Here is a 22,846-nt window from a genome sequence, read left to right as displayed (position 1 = left end):
GTCTGCTTTTATGTCAGTATAAGTCATTGTCTTATCACTAGAAGAATTTATACCGGTATATAAAAATTATCTCCCAATCCTAGCACACGCCAAAGAATTTGGCAGTACATCTAACCGGCCTCCCAACCACAGACCACATGTAACCAGCCCAGAACTTCCAGATCCAAGACATCTGCTACAACAATGGGATTTGCAAATAATTCCTGTCAGAATCTCACAGAAGTTGTGATATCTTGGTTATCCCGGCTAAATGTATCCGTGATCCGGTTGCACAGAAGTGGGATATGTTCTGACTTGTACCATGGAAATGGCTAAGGTCCAGGATCTGTTTAATCTCATCCCTTATCTCAATCAGTAGTCACCACTGTCATTATTTGTCATCATTCACGATAAATGCTTTTAGATGATATTGCAATCATTAGATCTACTTATTACATCATTTATAGTCTCCCACATACAATACACCTCCAAAATGCATACACATCTACAAAATGAAATCACCTATAATTTAAACAGATTCATAATTAATGTGACTAGGTTTTTGGAGATGCTAATTGTGTTGGTTAATGTGGATGTGTACTACATTACCCAGAAGGCTAGACACTCGAGGGGAAACTGGAAGTTTACACACCATTGAAGCTACGAGCGAGTAATAGTGATGTGCTAATAGAGCATTACTGCTATTACTGTACATTGCTTCCAGTTAAACAAGCAACATACATAACATTAATGAGATATTTGGATTTTAATTATGATGGTTTCAGCACAGCATTGATTGTGTATATGTGCAAGTATTGGAGATCGCTGTTGCAGCGCTGCCTCTTTTTTAATTTGCTCTTTTTTGCCTCCTCGTAAACCTTTATGAGGATATGCAATTCGAGCGGGCAAAAGTACGCCACCCTCGTTGCCATGGTGAATAGATTAATCGATAGCGGGGTCTTTTTAATAAAGATGCGGGACTTTGGCTTCTCAGAACAAAATGCGTTCAAAGGCGTAATACATTTGTATCACAAAAATGTCTCCTTCAAAAAATCTGACCTCACAAATTGCTCTGCGGTATATTTGTGTCCTGCTTTATTTTATCCCTACATACCATCGCCTGTCCATCTTCAGGTAGCTGTCAAACTTAGCACCCTGATTATGATCCACAATAGAGTCCTGGTTGGGGACAGCACCAGTGACTAAATGTGATCCAAATACAATGCATTCAGATTTGGACTCATGTAAATAATATATGTGTCCATAGGTATGAATTTTAAATATGTGAGAGCCATTTCTTGATGTCTCCAATGCAGTTAAAAATAGAATCCAGTGAGTTATGATTGTTTACAACAACTGGTAAGTTGAGTTGGATATCTTCAGCATAAAAATGGAATAAAAAGGTTGTGCTTGTCAATAACTGAACTGATGGGCAACAAATGTAAACAGCACTTGCCCAGGAATGGACCCCTGTGGCACATCAGAGTGGAGCAGTGGAAGACTCAATTATTTAATTATTTATTGGTACAGCAAAAGTGGTCCACAGTGTCAAATACAGCAGTGAGGTCAAGCATCACCAGCAACACAGGTTTTTTGGAGTCCAGTGACAAAAGGATGTCATTCTGATCTTTAAGTAGTGCGGACTGTTGTGTCGCAAACTGAAACCAGACTGAAATGTATCTAAAATAATATTATTTTATAATAATATTATATTATTATAAATGACTGAACTGGATAAAAACAACATTTTCTAAAAGCTTAGATCAATCCGATTTTGGTTAGAAACATGTTATGAAGATGGTTGCATCACTTTCTTGTTCATGTACAGTCATGGAACAATCATTTGATCGGCCTTGTTTCTTCAATTTCCTGGTAATTGTAATAGCTGGTACCACTACAAGTATGTTACCTGAAGAATACAATGAACACGTAAGAGCTTACTTTACTTAAGTGGCCCCAGCAACTAATTGGAACTACATTCCTATTCACCAAAATCCGCCCAGAACTGGGCTCACAGGACCAAGTGTGGCTTAAATTCATGCACTTACTCTGCTGATGGTAGATGTCATACAACTTCACGTGAAAACATTTGAACTATCCCTTTAAGAAAGTGTTTTCAAAAGAAGTCAAAATTTTACCACTTCCACACGGCATGTGGGACATGCCACGGCTGACTACATGAAGTGTGAAGTGTTACATCTCACTGATGTAACATTACTGACACCTAGTAACCAGAAAGCTACAAATGACTTGTCTTTCAATATTTTTTAACCAATAATTGGCCATAGTCAACCACTAAAACAGCATTCGCATTTTAATACATTTCTGAAAAACTGTGATATAGTGAGGTTGTGATGTTCAACCCACGCTAATGTTCATAGCATTTCATCTTTATCAACTGTAGGCCTATCAGAAGAGTTTGTACTGTAATTGGTTAATTCATGTTTGTTGTGAACTTGTCTTAAAATGAAAGGCATTTATACATTGATACTGGCACGCGGGGGGCATGATACTGGGCCTGATACCAGACAAACCATGTGATGATCTTATTATCACATACTATTTAATCATGAGCTTATTATCACGTACTATTTAATCAAAAGACCATTTTGTTTCCAGAAAATTTTCAGTTTATTACATGTATTATATCTAAACAGTGTAAACTGTGTGTTCACGCTCGTGCACTGTTCTCTGATTGGTTGTTTCACGGGCACGATACCAGAGCAGCGCGCTCTGAGTGGACAGCTACGGGGGCCGATACTGGACATGGTTAAACTCTATATTTTATCAGTATGACTGCCCTGGGCTTTGACACAGTATCATTTCGGCCTTTTCCCGTATCATTCATGGGCGGTTTCTAGGGTACAGGGCCAATTAATACTGTAGTATGTGATAATGTACGGTATCATGCAAGGACCGTGACCCCTTCTGTCATTCGTGTCAAAAGAGGGAAATGCTGCCCTGCCTGTGCGCTACTGATTGGCACTCAAACGTTGCCCTTGTGCGAGCATGATTTAAAGAAAATAGTCTAATATAGGACTTTTAAGCATAAAGCATGCACATGTGACTGTATAATTTGTTGACTGGCGTGTTAAAGCCACGGGAGCAGCTTGCACACTCATTGTCACTCTCTCCCGTCCCTTTTGAAGAAAACCGAATCGGCCATCTGGCCTGATCAGGAAGTGACTATATGAGAGCAACAAGCACAACGGGGTTGACATGTCACGCTTCCTTGTGTCCACGCTAAATATTTACATACTAATTCCAGTGTCACGCTGGAATTGGTTTGTGAGAAAGGCCTGAGCTGCTAAAGTGACGAACAAGGTGAGAAAGTGAGTGGAGAACTGTGGGAAAGTGATGGAGCTCGCATTAGAACGGGGTCGGCTGATATCACACAAGAGAGCAAATTGTGATCAGGAAGTTCAAGCAGGACGTCAAGGAATCTTTTCTTTGGTCTTTATTAGTTATTTTTCACTTATCACATTTAGTTGGATCCCATCGCCCCAGGTCAGATCTTACATAAAAGGCGCTGTCACTTCCTTTTTAGCTCTATTGTGCTGCCGTGAAAAGCCCCAGGAGGACTGCGTGGCTGATGAGCAGCAGGAAACTCGCTTGTGTTTTATCGAATATGCAAGCAGGCACTATTTTTTGGAGTGATTGGTTGTTGCCATAGAGGCTATCTCACATTTGCAAAGCATCAAAGAAGCCTCATCACAAAGTCTAATGGAGGACGGGGTGCCACTTGACCAGGAACAACTGCATCAGTACAATTGTTTGGGCACCTCGGCTCTCCCTATTGGTGCGAATTAGCATTTTATTGGCACTTGAGAACAGAAACATTAGCAACATGTTAGAATTTCAGACTGCTCCACCTATTTAGCAGGTGATCCACAGTTGCTATGGCAACAACAGCAGACACATTATGTGCCCGATTGCAAGAAACGGTCAAGTCAATCATGAGCCACAAAAAAAAGATACATTTGAGTTTCCTTGTGCTGTTTGCCATTGAACTGGTTTTTCCACAGTTGGCAAACATCCTCATAATCACTAGATGAACAAACAACTCCGGACTGACCTGTCACTGGGGCCTCGATGTCTAGCAGGTTCTTCTCTGACCGCAGGATGGCCGCACCCTCCCCGATGAGCCTGAGGGCCACCGCCTCCTCCACGCGGCCCTCCTTGGTCAGGTGGGCCTTCAGCACATCCACCTTGGGCTTACCCTCGCTGTCAAATACCTCCTTAGCTGTCAGGCGGTGACTGGGCGGGAAGGGGACAGCTGCGGGTGGGTGAAAAGACAAGTTAAAAAAAAGTTTGTATCCTATACGTATCACAATACAACAGAAAAATAAGAGAGACGGCCAGCAGAAATAGAAAATCAGACAGAACAACAACATTATAAGTTAAAATCTATATCATAGAGAGCTATTGTTTTCCTCTGCAATGTCTCATGCACTCCAAATCAATATTAAACAAGTATATTTAAAAAATAACGTCCTCTCATGATTCTTATTATTTTTTTTGTATTTTACATACATAAAACCCTGGCTACATTTACAGCATTACATATTTATTATGAAGTTTTCACATAACATCAACTGTTGTTGTCACGGTAATAGAAGTCATGTAAAATCAAAGGGAAAATGTGGGAAAAATGTATAACAGAAAATGTTAACACTAAGATTGTCCATCATAAAAGGGCAAAGGTCACTGCTGAACCTCTTTGGTCAAGTGGAGCCGAGTTTGAACATGCTTCAGTTTGCAGTGACTAGCAAATTTATACTAAAACCAAAATTAAAATATTCTTGGAAGTTGAATTGTTAAAGCACACGACAGGTTGGTCTTGTGTTTGGTGGATTATGTCACACATAAACAAATGCACATAAAGTAAAAAGTAAAGAAATCAATACAAAAATGAACTCAATATGAGGCATAATGAGCTAAATGGACATAGGAGCTCCAATAATTACATAACAGCACACTAACCCCAAGTTAAAATTATGCAGCCAAACAAATCTTAGCATTTCCACTCAGCCCAGAACTATTATTATATTACCTTTAGGCATTCACACACAGTATTAAGAACAGATGAACAACGATGAGGTGAAAGGAAAAATTTAGAAAGTCATACAAATAAGTTCCACATCTGTGTCACAGTACAGAAATATGGTATAGTCACTGACAATGACCAAATTGTGGCATCACAACATCCAGTAGTGAATAGTGAAGCGTAGGTCATTAACATGCAACAATGGCTGATGAAGTCATTCAACATAACACATCGTCCTACATCGTCACATCGAAAATTAAGATGGCTAAAGTCCTTGTCAGATCCCGCAATGTGTGGGAGTTAGTGCTCTGTCCTTGCAGTGCACCTGAATGCACCGCTCAAGTCAGACACAGAGATTCGCTATGTGGCTCCACCACGCACTCGGAAAGGGTTAGTGTAGAGACATTTTCATCATTCTCCTCAGAGGCTTGAGGGCCCTAAGCATTTGCCTACAGTAAGAAACTGCCTTGGCCAGAAATATACCGCCATGATTACAAAGCCTTCTCAAAATGGAGAAGTAATTGTAAAAAGACTGCGCCACATATTCAATTTTGTGACGTGATCGCATTGTTGATGCAGACCTGCTTCTGCCTGGGGCTCCGTGCACCTTTTTCCCTGCCCCCTCCACCCCATGATGGCTCAAAGCTGGACAGGAGAGAAGTTCCTGGACCTTGTCCACCCTGGTTTTCCAGACCTCCACAGCAGCATACCGACTAAAACGGCATGGCGTTCTGTCTGGAAGCATGCACAGCAATTCACCACAAAGAACTTGCAAGTGTGTTGGCGTCGGGGTTTTCAGCAGCCCCAGAAAGGGTGTGTGTGAAAGCGAAGACATGGCCTTCATGGAAGCCATGAAGGCCAGGCTATTCATGCAGACGAACTTGGTGCTAAAGAAGCAGATAGACATGTCAGAAGCATTATTTCATCTGCTACATTCATTATGTCTGACGAGGAAGATAAGCTCACGCTGCTGTTCCGATGGACTTGTTTTTAACTATTTTATGTCTTTACCATGTCCTCCTCAGTTGCTCACTGAACTGCCTTGAGGTCACGTGGTTGAAACTGACAATATGAACCTCTCTAACTCATGTTTACTCCATGATTACTATTTCATCACTCCTGTATAAAATGTAAACACATATAAACACCAAATGCTGTAGTGGATTACAGTGTTTCTCACAGGGATGCATTCTAATTGTGGAATCATGACTGAATTGTACTGAATTGTACTGGTACTGAATTGATCGCAACTAGACTGTTCAGGTTGACGTTGACAAAGAAGTTTCACATCTCCGTTCATGCTCAAAGACTAGGTGGGACACACACCAATCATACTAGATAGGACAGTTCTAGTCTGTCAGCCTGCTCGGATGAGAGGCGAAACATCTTCTGCTACAACCTCCAGCTGTGAACGACCCTATTCCCAGAGATTTGTCTTATTTGCATAACTGGCCATGATGCGTTCTCCCTGTGCATGCGTGGGTTTTCTCCGAGTACTCCGGTTTTCCTCCCACATTCCAAAAACATGTTAGGTTAATTGGCGACTCCAAATTGTCCATAGGTATGAATGTGAGTGTAAATGGTTGTTCGTATGTGCCCTACGATTGGCTGGCCACCAGTCCATAGTGTACCCGGTTGCATACTGGAAACACTGGGTTACTGAAAATAAGGCTTAACTTGCAATTTGCAAGCTTACTGAAGGCTATGAGTGCATTACCATCCATCGCCGAAGGTGACATCAGTGGTAACCGGACCTTGTACTCTGGTGTCCCTTTGCTCAGTGAAACGATATGAGCTGTCCCAATTGACCTGTTTTTTTCTTTCTAAACTATCTAACAGGTGTGCGTCAAACGCTGCAGATTTAGCGCTCCTTGCTGAGGACAAAGTGCCGGAATGCACCGCTCCCCTCCCAGTCTGAGCACTGCTAAGGGCTTGTTGATTCCGCTCAGGTATCTGGGGCAATGACAAACCAACGTCTGATATAGAATTACACCAAGCCTTGGGTTGGCTTCCCCTCACAGCACCTGCTGTGCAACTCAAGACTGAGGCCTTCTGACTGCAGCCTACTGGCACACTTAACTTTGAGGCAATAATAGCATTTCGGCTTGTTCGTCTCACTTTCAGGTCGGAGCCTGAAATTATTAAAATACTTTTCCTGTCATAGGCACACCCTGCACCATAATGCAAGCCTTTCAGTGAAGCCATATGACCTAACACTTTGTAAAATTCCAAGCAGCAAATACTAACATTATAACCTGAGAGAAAGCAGTGCTTGTTGCCTCTCAACACATCCTCCTTTCATTGCCTCCAGTCATGACAATGGAAACACTGAACTTTCCCCTTGTGGAATTTTAAACAGCCCCCCTTATTAACAGGAAAGCTTGCCCCTGCCAAAGCATTACAAGGCACATTGTAATGGCCTAGGTGTGTGTGTGTGTGTGTGAAAAACGGACTTCCCAGCATAGCAATGAATGAAAACACCAGCGTGCGCCTGTCCGTGTCTTCATCCACCATTTTCATGGCTGCGAGAGGCTCTCTCGATGCACTGCTGTCTAACGCTCCATTAGCGGCTCACCTTCATTAATTCAACAGTCCCTCCCTCCTGTTATGTAACTGGCTAGCTGCACTGCAGGCTTGAATCGGGCATGACGGAGCAACGGAGGAGAGAGCGGGCGTCTGAATGAACTTTCCCTGGAAATTTGCCTCAGATTAGCATTGTAAATTCCATGCGTGAAATGAGATTTCTCTCGTTGCTCGGAGGGCTTTGGTAAATAAAGAAATATGCGTGTAGAAAAACGGCCATGTTTCGTCAACAAAGCTGCTTTTACGTTTCACAAAAGTAGTAGCTCATCACCTGTGACTGCGAAAGAAATAACCAGTGTGACTCTCGAGTCAACTTGAGATGTTCAGCATGGTTGTAGACAGCAGCTGGTGGCAGGCATTCATCCGCCACCTCTTTGAGGATGGAAACATCATTGATACACACGTTTTGGCCGCTTATTAGCCATCCAAGATGAAGACAGCACCTGCCTTTGGGTCATACCGTAAATAATGCTCCAATCTGTGTACAGCTAAGAAGTCTATTGTTTGTCCAATAAATGCTGGGTTCACACCATGTGACCTGGTGCAGTCACTTCCGGTATGACCGTTGGGGGGCACACAAAGGCTACATACAAATTCAATAAAGGTCAATAAAGGTGCATGACAATTCTTTCTGCATTTCCCATTTTCACGAGTTCCAACAATATATTAACTTTGGCTTCGGATAGGGGGCGGCACGGCGGTCGAGTGGTTAGCGCGCAGACCTCACAGCTAGGAGACCAGGGTTCAATTTCACCCTCGGCCATCTCTGTGTGGAGTTTGCATGTTCTCCCCGTGCATGCGTGGGTTTTCTCCGGGTTACTCCCACATTCCAAAAACATGCTAGGTTAATTGGCGACTCCAAATTGTCCATAGGTATGAATGTGAGTGTGAATGGTTGTTTGTCTATATGTGCCCTGTGATTGGCTGGCTCTCGCCCCGAAGACAACTGGGATAAGCTCCAGCACCCCCTGCGACCCTTGTGAGGAAAAAGCGGTAAAAATGAATGATACATTTAGCTTGTTTTTGGTCACAGTCAAGAAGAGCGTGTTCAGACTCGGGTTCCAATCAATGAGAGAGACAGGTTGTACAGTGACCGATTGTACTTAAATGACTTCTAGCTACAAATACAATTGTTTACCCTCCATCTGTTTGAGCCAGTGACAACAGCAACTGGATGCGATGTCACATGCAACCCAGCAATACGGACAAAGAAGGCACAGAAAATCAGACAGGAAACTAATTATACGGATTCTGAAAATCACTACCCTGTTTTCAATGTATTCAGTGAATGACTGAGTTGCCGGGTACATGATCTACTAAAGTAAATAACAACGAAGGTATGTCATTGGTATTGGGTCATTATTGGTCATTATTAACTCCAAGTTGATGATGTACAGTTCCATGAGTGGAAGTATCCAGCACTTTAAAATGTTGCAACACAGCTGTGTGAAAGTCACTTGTGAGTACCTAGCTCATGAGACGAGACTGTGCATAAAATTGGGTCCATGAGAATGACTATTTTTCCACTTTTGCTGGGTTTTTGTTTATTTTATTTATGCAATGAGCCATGTTCCACAGATGGCCCTGCGCCACACGGAGATGGGGCTCATTCTTGTGCACCTGCTCGGCAGATGTTTGTATTTAATTACCAAATAAATGCATGATACAAAAAACACAAATGTGCACTCTTACTTGCCAAATATATATTAACCATGTCAATACAACACGGATCAACATGGATCCCTTCAATGTATGAGGTGTGTTATGAAATGGAACCAGTCGAGGTGGTGGCGCTAAGCCAAATGCAATGAGCGTCAATAGAACCGCTAGGTGATTAAGGGTGTGGGCAAGTCTGAACATCTGTGTGGGCTGATGTGACAAAGTTGATCAAATGTAGAATTACAGTACTTCATCTTCTGCTTGGACATCAACAAGTAGCAAGCTGCTATTTAATTCCGATGGGAAAAAACAGCGACAAGTCATTCACGGACCCTGGGAACACCAAGGTAGGTTGATTGCCAAGTGTGTGCTTCCAATAATGCCTTGCACCCTCCCACTTCCCTATTACCACTTCCCCCTCAGGAATGAGTATGTTGCTTGTGGCACGGGTGGTCAAAACAACACAAAAAACGAAAGGGGTAAATAATGAAACATGTTCACAGGACCCCCGCGACCCTCCTTTGATAACGTTTGGAACATGCCACATGAACCACTTTGTTTGATTACTTTAAATGTTCTTATGCATAAAAGCCCTCTGTCTTGGAGCTTGGTCTTGCACCATAACGTAATTGGACTTCATCCTTATTAAGATGTACTGAGCCGCATAAGTTCATTGTCAACACAGGGAAACTAAAAACTCGGTGGGCTTTTTAATAATGACAGCCCCGATGCATGCAAAAGAGGATGAGCACAATGCCTTGAGTAGGCCACAGAGTGCAACTTACTCTTCCGAGATTGCCAATTTTGTTAATTGAATTACATAACAATGAATAGGAGCCGGGAGTATGGAGTCAAGCATAAACGGGGAAGGCTGCACACTGGAGTTGTAACAATGCCGACACAATATCCAATTGCCCATTTACATTTTTCACCGTGAAGGCCAAATGTTCCCAAGAGATTTTAGGGTTCTCAAGCTATGGCTTCTCTTTGGCTCTATCACTAGCCAAAGACTGGGCTTTTGTTTACAAATGCTTCCTGTCCCTCACTTAATGTATACCATGTGGGAACTTGGTACGCCTCCGTACTGTACTGTAAATCGACATGCATGTACTGCACAGTATTCTCAATGCAAGCTCTGTATAATATAGGACTACTGCCAAAACATAAAGCACGCATTAATAATGAAAATATAAATTATATGCAACGCTAGACACATCAACATGATTTGTATAGGTCACAGTTTTATACAGTAATTGCCGCTGAAGTAATGTAAATTTAAGACAATATCTTTATCATACTGTAGCAGGGGGAATTTAAATCAACCTATAAGGCCGCCCGCCCATCTGGCCATGCAAAAATCACAACGGTATGCAGGCTTGAGGCCTGGTGGAAGAAAGGTCCCTCGGAAATTGGTGTGCACACCTTTTTGTGATGCATTAGGGGAGTGTAGCTTTTGTGGCTAAGTGTGTTTGAGTGCGCTGATGTAAATCTGGGTGCAGTAGGGGACTGGCCATCGAAATACTTGATGCAAGCAGGGATGGGAGTGGGAGGCATTTACAAATAGAAAAAGTGTAGAAAATGTATCCACATACAGAATAAACGGGAAGTGAAAACTGAAGCAAAAAACAAATTCATAGTATGACATTTCTCAAATCGCACTTGTGTGAATGCTTGCATTTACAAATATAAAATTGAGCACCATTTGTCATCTATGTATTGCGCCTCATTTTTTAAATCCTTTCACGTCCCCATTTCCCAACTAATTCAAACCAATCCAATGTTAAAATGTTCAGCGCCTGAATACAAGCACTGTCTAATTGTTCATCATGTTAAATAAAAGTATATTACATTGATACGCTGCTTATTTTTTCTTTCTTCTTTATTCTACATTTGAGCATATTTCCACAGCATTTCATCCAGCCTCAGCTCTTCAACATTCACATGCGATGTCTACTGGCTTTGCTTTATCTAGATTAGGGCTGCAGCTATCGAATATTTTAGTAATTTGATTATTTTACTCAAATTTTTGTCCATTAACCGAGTAATCTGAATTTTTTTTGTGCTTGGTTAAAGAGCAATAAAAAATGTACAAGAAAAAATAAAACATGGTTTAATTTCTTCAGATAATCAAGTGTTGTATTTCTTAAATGGATATTGGGAATAGTGTAACTGGTGGTTATTTTTAGGACTATACACATTTCAATTTGACTGCACGCAGAACTGACAGTGATCAAACAAAGATCTGTCAAGGCCAGAAAACATGCATCAATATTTAATATTGTCAAAAAGTTTTAAATAATTCCCACTTCAACTCATTATAGGATTCATTCACATTTCTGTTCATAGAATCAATAGCATTTCAACCAGATTACGTAGCAGGCATTACACACAGTGCATGTTCTACTACTAGTTAGCATCGAGTTTAGCAACCATTAAAGATGCTTACAATAAAAAAGACAATTATTTAAAAACAAATAACAGCAGAAATCAAGCTAACACAATAAAAAATTAAGCCAATGACACCATTAGTCACTTTCATTGACTCTTCAAAGTAAATAAAAAAAAAACTCGAAGAGTTTATGTAACCGAGGTACTCGAATTATTTGAATAATCTTTGCAGCCCTAATCTAGATTATTATTATGATTTATTAATCCATGGAAAAATGATCCACCGCTTTTGTTATGATGATAAGATGATTTATATTCAACAGTCATCAATACGCTAACTGCAATAATAACATATCGACCTGAGACTTACAACCGATGCCTTACTCCTCCCTGTCGGGTCTTGTCAATAGAAAGAGGACACCAACAGGAAAATGAAGAAGCCTCGGTGTATTGTGGAAGATGTCAAGCCAGGGATTAGCATGTTACACTGAGATGTGCCAACAAGGATACACAGAAACCATGTGACTGCAAAACAAGAGCTAGGGATGGGCGATATAGCCTCAAATCCATATTGTGATATATATGGGCCATCCTGCTGAAAAGGGGTACCGACTCAAATCTAAAAATGATGAAAACAATGATGTCACCGACCCGTTAAAGTCATGTGACCAGAAGTGGGCTTTGATAGCAAGCCAACATAATATCTGAATATTTTGACTGACATGTCTCACCCCAGTCGATATTTTGTCGTTTCCACAATGACTCGTAGAGGTCATTCCACTTGGCAGAAGATCACGGACTTACACACATGCGTTCCTCTTCTACAATTTGGTGTGTCATGTGATCCTGTCTGTGTCTGTTTACAATGCAACTATTTGCAATTCCGGCAGTGTGGACACAAATTAGTTTCGGTGTAGACAGAGCGTTAGCTTAATTTGTTTCAGTTTATTTATATGAAACGGCTCAGAAGTATTTTGGTAGAAGTGTTTGGAATATGAATTCGTATGGCATTTAGTTCAAATTACATATTATCTTTATTTTTTTATTGATTATAAAGGGGGTAGAAATGTTTCTGTCCTGTGAGGGGTCTGTAGTCCCAAAAGGTTTGACCATCTTGTTTGCTTCTTCCCTGACATCAGAAAAGCAGGTGAGAAGAAATCCAGCAAAAGAGGTTGCCAGGGAAACAGGCCTGTGGAGTTGCAGTCTTAATCTTTCATCCATCAAAGCTTAAAAAATTACATGATCCAAGGCTGGAAAATTGTTGCAGCGTCACTATGTTGCATATTTTTGTATGCTAGCCGGTCTTGTCATTATTAAGACAGACAGCATGCAGGAACAAGCCGACGTGAGTGGCCATCACGCCGTTGCTGCCGGGCCATCAAGTTCTGATGGAAGCTGTCAGTGGGTTTGAGACCTGAATGACATGTAAGAGCTAGCGGCACAAGCCGGCGCTTATCCTGCTGTTTGCTCAACAGATTTCAGACGCAGAGAGCGCGTTGGCGGAATGACCAAAAAACGCACCCGTCGCCTGATGACTAAATCCCCCCGATAAATTAGAGAGGAGAGGGCGGGAGCGTGGGAGGCAGGATGAATGTATGTATGGAAAGTAAGCACGGATGGCAGGAAGTAGGCGATAGATGTAGTGGCAGGGGCAAGCTGGGGGCGGTGGGGGAGGTGCGTTGGTCATTGGGTGAGGGATATCCCTGCATAGGTGTCCACTACTGGAGGTTGGGGGCGCGGTGAGCCACCAGATATTGCCTCTTTGAAGGGATCCAGATGTTGAAGACCGGCTTGTTTTATTTCTTAGTTTTTATGAAAATTAAATTAAATAAATATTTAAAAGGACAGAATCACTGGTAGCAGCTACAAGATAAGCTTTGGATCAGAATCATTTTTCTGTCTTAATTTTAGGGCTACAACTCACGATTATTTTCATAACCCATTAATCGGTCAAATATTTTTTTTGATAAATTGATGAATTGCAGTTAAAAGGAAAACACATTTTTAATTTCCGCCTCTTAACAGCAATCCCTTAAAGAATGCATACATGTACTTTTTCCCCTCCCCAAAATTATAGCAAAAATCAAAGAGCAAATCAGGATATTAACTTGATAATCAATTAATTGTTAATTTTATTTGAGATATTTTAAATATACCCAATACCATATCAGTCAACCACTGATGACATCAGAGACGAGTAACATACTGTAGCTGACTTATGGTTTTGGTTGCTATTTTGTTAGCAAGGATGGTAACTGGATGTTTTGTCATTAAAAATTCATTAGTTGCATTCATGCAATGCATTAATAACACAAGACACACACCATATTGTACATGAATTGGACAATGTATTCAACCCGAGGCAAAATTTTGAAGTAAAGCTTCTAGAGTAACAGAAAAACCAACTGAGGTTCCGCTGTACTTGGTCATTTCATATTCATAGCTGATTCCTCCCACTATAGATGTATTTTAATGTGCACACACACATAATATGCTGTAAGTGTAAATAAGAATACAATTTATATATGTGCTTAAATAAATTAGGACACAATCAAAATGTCTCGTCTGTGATTGGGTGTGAAAGCACCTTTATATACTTCAGAAACTACAATGGACACCATTAATATGACTGCATGATAGAGGGCAGTATGATTTTAATTTCTGGGCCTTTCAGCTTGGCTTCACTGCCGTTTCAGTGTTGAATGCAAGAAAAGTCGGCTCAAAAGCTTTGGAACTAGATGTTGGCACGCCGTTCCCCGTCATCATCCCATGTGATCCCACAATCCTGCTCCAGCTGCAACAAGGGCAGCTCAGGTCGGAGTGATGCTAAAATCTCTACGATAGTCTCTCATTTGTGATGTTTGGACCATCTGATCTATACCCACCGAATAACTTTCATAGTTTGGTAAAATATAAAAGGTTCTAATTGAGTAATTGCAAGAACACGCCATCCAAGAAGGTCGGTGTTTGTGTAAACAGATTAGAAGGTTTGCAGCAAGGATAACACTGGCATTTCCTGCAATGCTGCTATAACAGGACCTGAAGAAGACGTTTTCCCTGTTGGCTTCGCCTCACTGAGGTCTGCATTCGTCACCCCCCTCCCTCCATAATGCTGTGACACAGGATTAGCTTTCATTAGAGACGCCGCTGTAATCAGCTTTGGAGCGTAGCGGCGGCAGAACAATGGAGGAAGGTTCAAAGGATCTGGAAGCTGAATGCAGGTTGGAGTATTCTTGCACCTATGGTATTACATGATGTTTTCAGCACAAGCACAGCAGGAAGGCGACAATAATGTTAAAGTGTGTCCATTTTGGGGACATGGAGACAAAGGACAGTAGTACTGCAGCCTGCGGGGTTGCCGGAAATGACCGTTGATGAGAGTTTGACCCAGTTTGTTTAATTGAATTCTATTTATTTTAATATCAATATGGTAGCAGAGAGTAGCCTGAGTCGGTACCTTAGTTTTCGTTATTCAATTGTTTCAAAAGTTGAAATGAAAACTGAAATGTACAAAAAATAATGTAAATCCAACAGTAGTTGTGTTGTTGTATTGCCTCTTTGCTGCTCTGGGTGCCTCAAATTACCTTTTTTTTTTTTTTTTTTAATTTGATTGAATATTTAGAGACAAGTGCGCATTAAAAGTGAAAGTCAGGAAGTGTTTCTTGCTTCGCCGTGCGCACATCCAATTGTATTGGTCTGAAAGTTGCATAAACCCCTCCACAATGCAGCTACACAGAGCCAAGAAGGCAGAGCTTGGACACGCTCTTCCATCGCCTGGCAACACCTCGCCTTCCTGGCGACACCAAGACAGTGTGGCGTAGAGGCCATCTGTGGAACGTGGCTCACTGCAGAAATAATCTGCCTGTATATTTCTAACTCCGGTGCTAACATTACAGTAACATTTTAACAGCAATGCCATGCTGTTGGTTAAAGCAAACGAACAAAAGGATCAAACTTACTGCTCCAACATCTGTAGCTCATTGGGGTATATACATTGGGCTATACACGGGGTGGGCGCATCTAGCTGACTAATGGGCAGTTGGCAGAGCTCCAGGGTAATTTAAGATGTGTAGTAAAGCCTATGTAGAATTTCCAAGCAATCATTCGAGTGCCTCTTCTGTAAAAGGTGTAGCAAGAGATTCGATTTTTCAACATACTAATAAACAGACTCCTGGGACACTGACTATTGTATTCATTCATTCATTTTCTACCGCTTTTTCCTCACGAGGGTCGTGGGGGTGCTGGAGCCTATCCCAGCTGTCTTCGGGCGAGAGACGGGGGACACCCTGGACTGGTCGCCAACCAATCACAGGGCACATATAGACAAACAACCATTCACACTCACATTCATACCTATGGACAATTTGGAGTTGCTAATTAACCTAGCATGTTTTTGGAATGTGGGAGGAAACCGGAGTACCCGGAGAAAACCCACGCATGCACGGGGAGAACATGCAAACTCCACACAGTGATGGCTGAGAGTGGAATCGAACCCTGGTCCTCCTAGCTGTGAGGTCTGCGGGCTAACCACTCGACCGCCGTGCCGCCCGACTATTGTATTATCAGTATTATTTTTCTATGCTGACATTAAAACATAATTAAAACATATTATTACCATGTTGTGACATATGGACATATGGAAGTGGCAGCGCTGGAGGCAGGATTGGAACTGCACAATCTTTACACAATCCTACCTCCACTCAGTGTTCCCAGCGTCACTCGTTAGCACCGGTGGGTGAGACGTGAGACACTTTTTTTTTCCTGACTTCAACAGCTGCCGCAGTCCAAGCAGTCCAATCAGAAGCTGTAGTAATTCTACACTTAGGCATGGGCCGGTATGAGATACTGACGGTATGATAACCTTGGGCAAAAAATATCACACAGTTTTGACGGTTTTACGCTATTATAATTACGGCTCTTAAATGTGTTACTGTGCTGTAAAAGTAATTTATCAACCATATAATATAACACCATGAAAGTGGGTCATACTGTATGTATTTAAACTAAATAAATGAATTATTTTAAATAAACAATCAAATAAAATGCAGTTCTGAATGCAGTCGGCAAATTATTACTTCCATGTGAGTAATATGTTGGGCAACAACGGGTGTATCGGCCTAACGAGGCAACTGACAAGGCCAGACGTATGGCAACACAGCACACGCCTGTGGTTTCAACACACTGAAGCCCAGTTTTGACTTCGAGGACGTGACAAAACCACGCTGGAACTCCCACCTGTGTAGCTAACTTACTGATTGCTGGCAGAGCTCCAGGCTTTATCTTGACGTGCGTAAGAAATCCATTCCTAAATTTGTATTTATTTATTTTACAAAGTGGTGGGCTGATTAAGTAGCCATTTAAATACATTTTTATGTACAGCAATCCCTCGGTTATCACTGTAAAGTAGCCCTTCAAATACATTTTTATATAAAGCAATCCCTCGCTTATCACTGTAAAGCAGCCCTTTAAATACATTTTATGTACAGCAATCCCTCGCTTATCACTGTAAAGTAGCCCTTTAAATACATTTTTATGCACAGCAATCCCTCATTTGTCACTGTAAAGTAGCCCTTTAAATAAATTTTTATGTACAGTAATCCCTTATTTATCGCTGTAAAGTAGCCCTTTAAATACATTTTATGTACAGCAATCCCTCATTTGTCACTGTAAAGTAGCCCTTTAAATACATTTTTATGTGCAGTAATTCCTCATCTAGCACTGTAAAGTAGCCCTTTAAATAAATTTTATGTACAGCAATCCCTCATTTGTCACTGTAAAGTAGCCCTTTAAATACATTTTTATGTGCAGTAATTCCTCATCTAGCACTGTAAAGTAGCCCTTTAAATAAATTTTATGTACAGCAATCCCTCATTTATCACTGTAAAGTAGCCTTTTAAATAGATTTTTATGTACAGCAATCCCTCGTTGATCACTGTTAAGTAGCCATTTAAATATGTTTTTATGCACAGCAATCCCTCGGTTATCACTGTAAAGTAGCCCTTTAAATACATTTTTATGCACAGCAATCCCTCGGTTATCACTGTAAAGTAGCCCTTTAAATACATTTTTATGTACAGAAATCCCTCATTAGTCACTGTAAAGTAGCCCTTTAAATACATTTTATGTATCATGCATCATGTTCATCCGCATGGAGGTTTTCCCTTAATAATGTCAAGAAAAGATGCAAACAATGAGGAATGTAGATTTTTCTCATCTCCTGTGCTCATAAAAAGAGTCCGGTGGCACATTTCAGCTAGAAAACTACCAAAAAGTATCTTATGCATACTAGTGGACAAGTGCAAGGCCGCACTTGCGTCTTAAAAACAACTAGTAAAAAGTACGGTCAGGCAGGGATTTGTAGTTCCGTTTGGATTCCCCTCCGCAAAACAAACTGTTTTTTACATGCACAGACCACCTTTGTGAGGGGGCTGCCACTCTCCATCAAGCTGTCAACTGGTGCTTGTAATGGGAGGGGCTGACGACACAGTTCTATCGAGAACATATGTCCACACTAACCCTGAAGAGCCAGACCAATACCCCCCTGTTCAAAGGATGCCTGTTGCCAAAACTACCTACTTGACTTGACTTAAAAGGGTCGGACTCTACAAGTAAATGTCAACAGTTTGTCTAGAATTTAACCTTTTGAAAGGACATAAAAGTCAAGCCTACTGTGGTAGTTTGCTCCTCACTATTGACTATACTATTTTCTGTTGTCGTTCACAGTTTGTCTCCAATATAATATGCCTGAACAGGCGTGATCGCACCTCCCAAGGAGAAGGAGGGCTAGTTGGCAGTAGAGATGTGGACATTTCTTGAACGCAATTCCAATTGGGCTGAGATGTGGCTGGGCCGGTCTATAGTTACATCTGCACTTGGTAAACGGAGCGTACCAGACCTGAGGATGACCCAAATAAAACACAGCCTGAACTCCACAAAGCACCACCTACCCCTCGGCCCAAATTTCTGCTCGTCCTGAAATGAAATACCGCGCTGCAAATATCACGTTGGCCTGCTAATTGGGGCAAGCCCTCCTACGGAAGCAAGAATAGAACCGTCAGATATGTGAGAAAGCATTCCACCAAGAGAACAAGGATGGTAGAACCCCCAATCTCATGTCATGTAGGGATTTTTTTTTGTATTTAATGAACGGACATTTTATTAGGACACAAATGTAAAAAATTGAAACGGAAAAGATAGAAAAAAAAGTAAACCCTACAGAAGGGATGATGCAGGGGAAAAGTCACTTTTGTTGCACGACACTGCGGATGGAGATATCATACATCATTATAGGTTATCACATGGTTTGTCTGGTATCAGGCCAGGTATCATGCCCCCAAGTATCAGCTTGGACTGGACCTTCGGTCTCGGGCTGATACTGGGTTTTTTGGTGACTGGAGAAGCACTAGGAATATTTATAGTTACAGTGACATTTCCTGTCACATGCGTGGAGTTTAGAACGTTAAGCCCAGGAGCCCACTTCATGACCTGGGAGTTTTGTTGGTCATTCACGCTCGTGCGCTTGTGCGCTGTTCTTCACGGGCACGATACCAGAGCAGCGCGCTCTGAGTGGACCGCTACGGCGGCTGATACTGGACATGGTTAAACTCTATATTTTATCAGTATCACTGCCCTGGGCTTTGACACAGTATCATTTCGGCCTTTTCCCGTATCATTCATGGGCGGTTTCTAGGGCACAGGGCCAATTAATACTGTAGTATGTGATAATAATGGATACCACATGATATGTCACTAATATCATTTACCCCAAATGTATTCATTTACTTCCTCATTTACAATGTTTGTCAGTTTGAGGCATAAACTATTAAACATACCGCATACTTTCTTATCCTTTTTGGTCCTTACTAATGTGAATGTGCTCAACACAGGAAGTGAACAAACTATTCGGAATTTTTGAGACAGGCAGAGAAGGGGTTGGATTAAATATGCTCAGCTTTTTCCTGCTCCTTTTTCCAAAATGCTTAAAAACTCTTTCAAGCATGTACAAAACATTTGTAAATAAACAAGCATTAACCGTAGTATCTGATGACAGTATTATACTGCAACATGCGTCAATGTACTATAGCATACAGTCTGTCCATGTTGGGTTTTATTTCTGGCATAGTGACAGTGGTTTTTCAGAGGACAGGTGGCGAGGCAATGGGATGGCGCTGCCAGCCACCTCCTCCTACCTCTTGCCAAGACAACAAGAGTCGAAAGTCCCTGTCCACTGCCATGGCTTCCTGTTCCCTATTTGCCCACCTCAAGCCCTCGGTTGCATCTGGGCGTGGCAGGCTCTTCCTCTCCTGCCAGGAGAACCCGACAGCCAAGAAATGAATTGGGGGGGGTGAGAGGAAGTGCAATAAAAAGACTTGTATCACTAACAAGCAAGGAATTCTGAGTCAGCGTGGGATATAACTGAACACCATGTCTCGCCATTCCCAGCACCCCTTTCTCTGCAGTGGTGCTCTGTACATCAGGAGAAGCTGTGACGGAGCCTCGCATGGAGCTGCTATTATGCAACCCCAGTGGGCTAAACGAGACTGTAGAGTAAATCATTCTGACCTCCATACTGCAGAGAAAGCACTTTCGAAAATTCACTGGCAGCGTATTTATGCAGAAGGCACCATCTGTGCAGGCATTAGCAGCCGCCATGAGATTAAAGGTAGTTAAAGCATCACATTCACAAGACTCCACAGCCAGCATTCAGGCTGAGGAAGGCCGCATCCAAAAATATGCGTTCTTGCTGTGTCATGTGTCCTTGATGATCGGGTCAGCCAATAAGTTCAAGGGGGACACTGAACAGCTTGACCGCCTGGAGTCACGGTCCAAAGAGTTCTAGATGTTTTCAGGCCATTTATCAGTGCTAGCTTCCCTGCGCCTCTTGTTTTAATTTAAAAAATCCAAGTAATTTCAATAAAATACTGTCATCGTGAGAAGGAACATTTGAGTGGGGAAGTATTTTTCCAGTGCACTGCTCATTTGTGGCGCTCCTCCCAAACGCAACATACCTTCGAATGAAAGTTAATGGGCTTAGCTTGGCTTAGCAGAGTGCGCTAGTGCAACCGTGTGTGGGCGTCTCCGGCTGTATGAGTGTGTTTACACTAAGGATTGACCAATACATCGGCCGGCCGATATTTGCGTTCTTCACTTGACTTGTATCGGCCAATAGGCGCGTGGGGTCGTCAATGTATTTTTCCTCCGCATGATTTACAGACAGGCATCCGCCGGGCAGCTTTGTGTTGCCGGAGGTCCCTGCAAAACACGCAGTCGCAGTACCCCTCCCACACCGCAACAGTGCCGAATCACAACAAGGGTACGTTTTCAACTTTTAATTAGCCTCTAACAGTTAAACTTAGATGAAATATTGCCACCTGCTTTGAAATAGGAAACATAAACGCCAAGTGCATGTAATATACGTGCTTGAAAATATAGTTTAGTTTGTGGGTCTGAAAACCAGGAATGCTGCTGAATGCTTCATCTTTAAAAGTGCCTACCGTTGGAATTAGGGAGCTGTTGATGTAGTTGGAGGCTAACATGTACAGCTGTTACCAACACCGCTTTAATGGCAACTTTGGCAATTCAGTCCCATGGTGTTTGTAGGAGTTTCATTCAGCCAACGCCGGACTGAGGTTAAATGCGTGTCGTGTTATGTGTGTGTGCTCTCTCCGAGCATGCACGCACACACACACACACACACAAACAGAACGAATTGGCACAGCCGTGTCTGCTATCAGAGGTCTTTAGCGTGCACAACACGAACTATAATAATGAGAGAAATGTTTTATACCTCGGACTAAATTGTGTCAGTGTGATGTGTTTGTGTGTGTGGAGGGGCAGTCATCACATCGATGCTAGATAAAACTTAAACTATGACAGAAATTGTTTGCACATGGTTGAATATTAATTCCTTTTAAAGTTGATAATGCCGTTTAAATGAGTGTTTAAGAAAGCTGAATCCTATTGTGTTCAGTGCTTACATTTCAATAAATATTTGTTTAAAATTGAGACCTGTAATATGTGTTATCATTATAATTTTTTCATGTAAGTTGAAAGAATAAAAGCAGTATCGGCCACAAATATCGTCCAAAGCTAAATCGGCCACCGGCTAAGGGTGATGGAAAAAAATCATATCGGTCAATCCCTCGTTTACACCATGTTGTGGTTTACCGCTTGTTAATGAAAACCAGCATTTTACGATGCCCGCCAATGTCATGTAAGTTATAAGTGAAATAAGGAAGTGAGGCACATTTGTTCTTGCTCCCAGCTCATCTTAACTGTCAACACACGATACAATTCTGGCCTTCAAAATAAAAGCAATGTTCACCACATACAAAGAAGGTCCGACAAAGAACTGTGCCGTCCAAAATCTAGCCATGATGCTGGAATTTAGACAGTTTAAAAGTGCTTTTACTAAGTGGGAACACAATGTTTTGTTTGCTCGTAGCTTTAATGCTAATGAGCTGTGTATGCCCACACCTGTCTCTGACAGTGTGTGTGTGTGTGTGTGTGTGTGTCTCCAAGAAGCACTATTGTGCCGTTTGTCCACTTTTTATATACAGTGTACACAGTAAACTCTGCACTTGTTAAACCTAAATAAATAGATGCCATATATCATATACTGTACAACAATATCACATCAATGATGGGACAGGACAAAGAGGCGTGGAGCATAGCAATGGGAGTAGTCTTGTTTTAATAATAATAAATAAATAAAATAATAAGAACGATTAGTTTGAATAACTATTGGATTCGTATCACGATTAATGAGTAATTTTTGCAAAAAATTCAACCAGTCTGACTAAATAGCTGGATACTGGACAGGGCAGGTATAAATTAACTATGGTATATGGCAGAGGTGTAGGGTGTCTAGAGTCACTCTTAACATGACAAAAATGTACAAACTTGAGACATGCTGCCTCCGATTATTCCATTGCACATGTGGCAACCACACTGTAACCCTTGGAAACACAATAGTCACCTTTACATGACGTCATCCTTGCACCCCACTCAACAGCCTTGGCGAATCAACCAACGCCAAATCAAACTGTTAACAAGTTTAACGTCTTTATCATTAAAAGTGATAAAACAAAACAAAACATATAAACGCCCTTTTGCATAATAGAAGACCTTTAAATCAACTAGCTGCTGTAGGTTGAATTCTCTCCCCATGTCCTTCCTAAACCAGGTACT

General features: G+C 41.7%; 1 protein-coding gene across 2 annotated transcripts in view; it reads right to left on the bottom strand.

Moving 5' to 3' along the window:
- Positions 1 to 22,846, bottom strand: part of LOC131125032 (protein phosphatase 3 catalytic subunit alpha) — a 69,625-nt gene that overhangs the window by 32,372 nt on the left and 14,407 nt on the right. For both annotated transcript variants that reach the window (XM_058066145.1, XM_058066146.1), the window contains exon 2: positions 4,055 to 4,255. In XM_058066145.1, the coding sequence (XP_057922128.1) occupies positions 4,055 to 4,255 (201 nt within the window). The remainder of the gene's footprint in view (positions 1 to 4,054; positions 4,256 to 22,846) is intronic.

The sequence above is a fragment of the Doryrhamphus excisus genome, chromosome 3, assembly GCF_030265055.1.
Source record: "Doryrhamphus excisus isolate RoL2022-K1 chromosome 3, RoL_Dexc_1.0, whole genome shotgun sequence".
NCBI classification, from domain to species: domain Eukaryota; kingdom Metazoa; phylum Chordata; class Actinopteri; order Syngnathiformes; family Syngnathidae; genus Doryrhamphus; species Doryrhamphus excisus.
The sequence above is the reverse complement of the archived record's forward strand: the minus strand, read 5'-3'. Positions and strand labels throughout refer to the sequence as shown.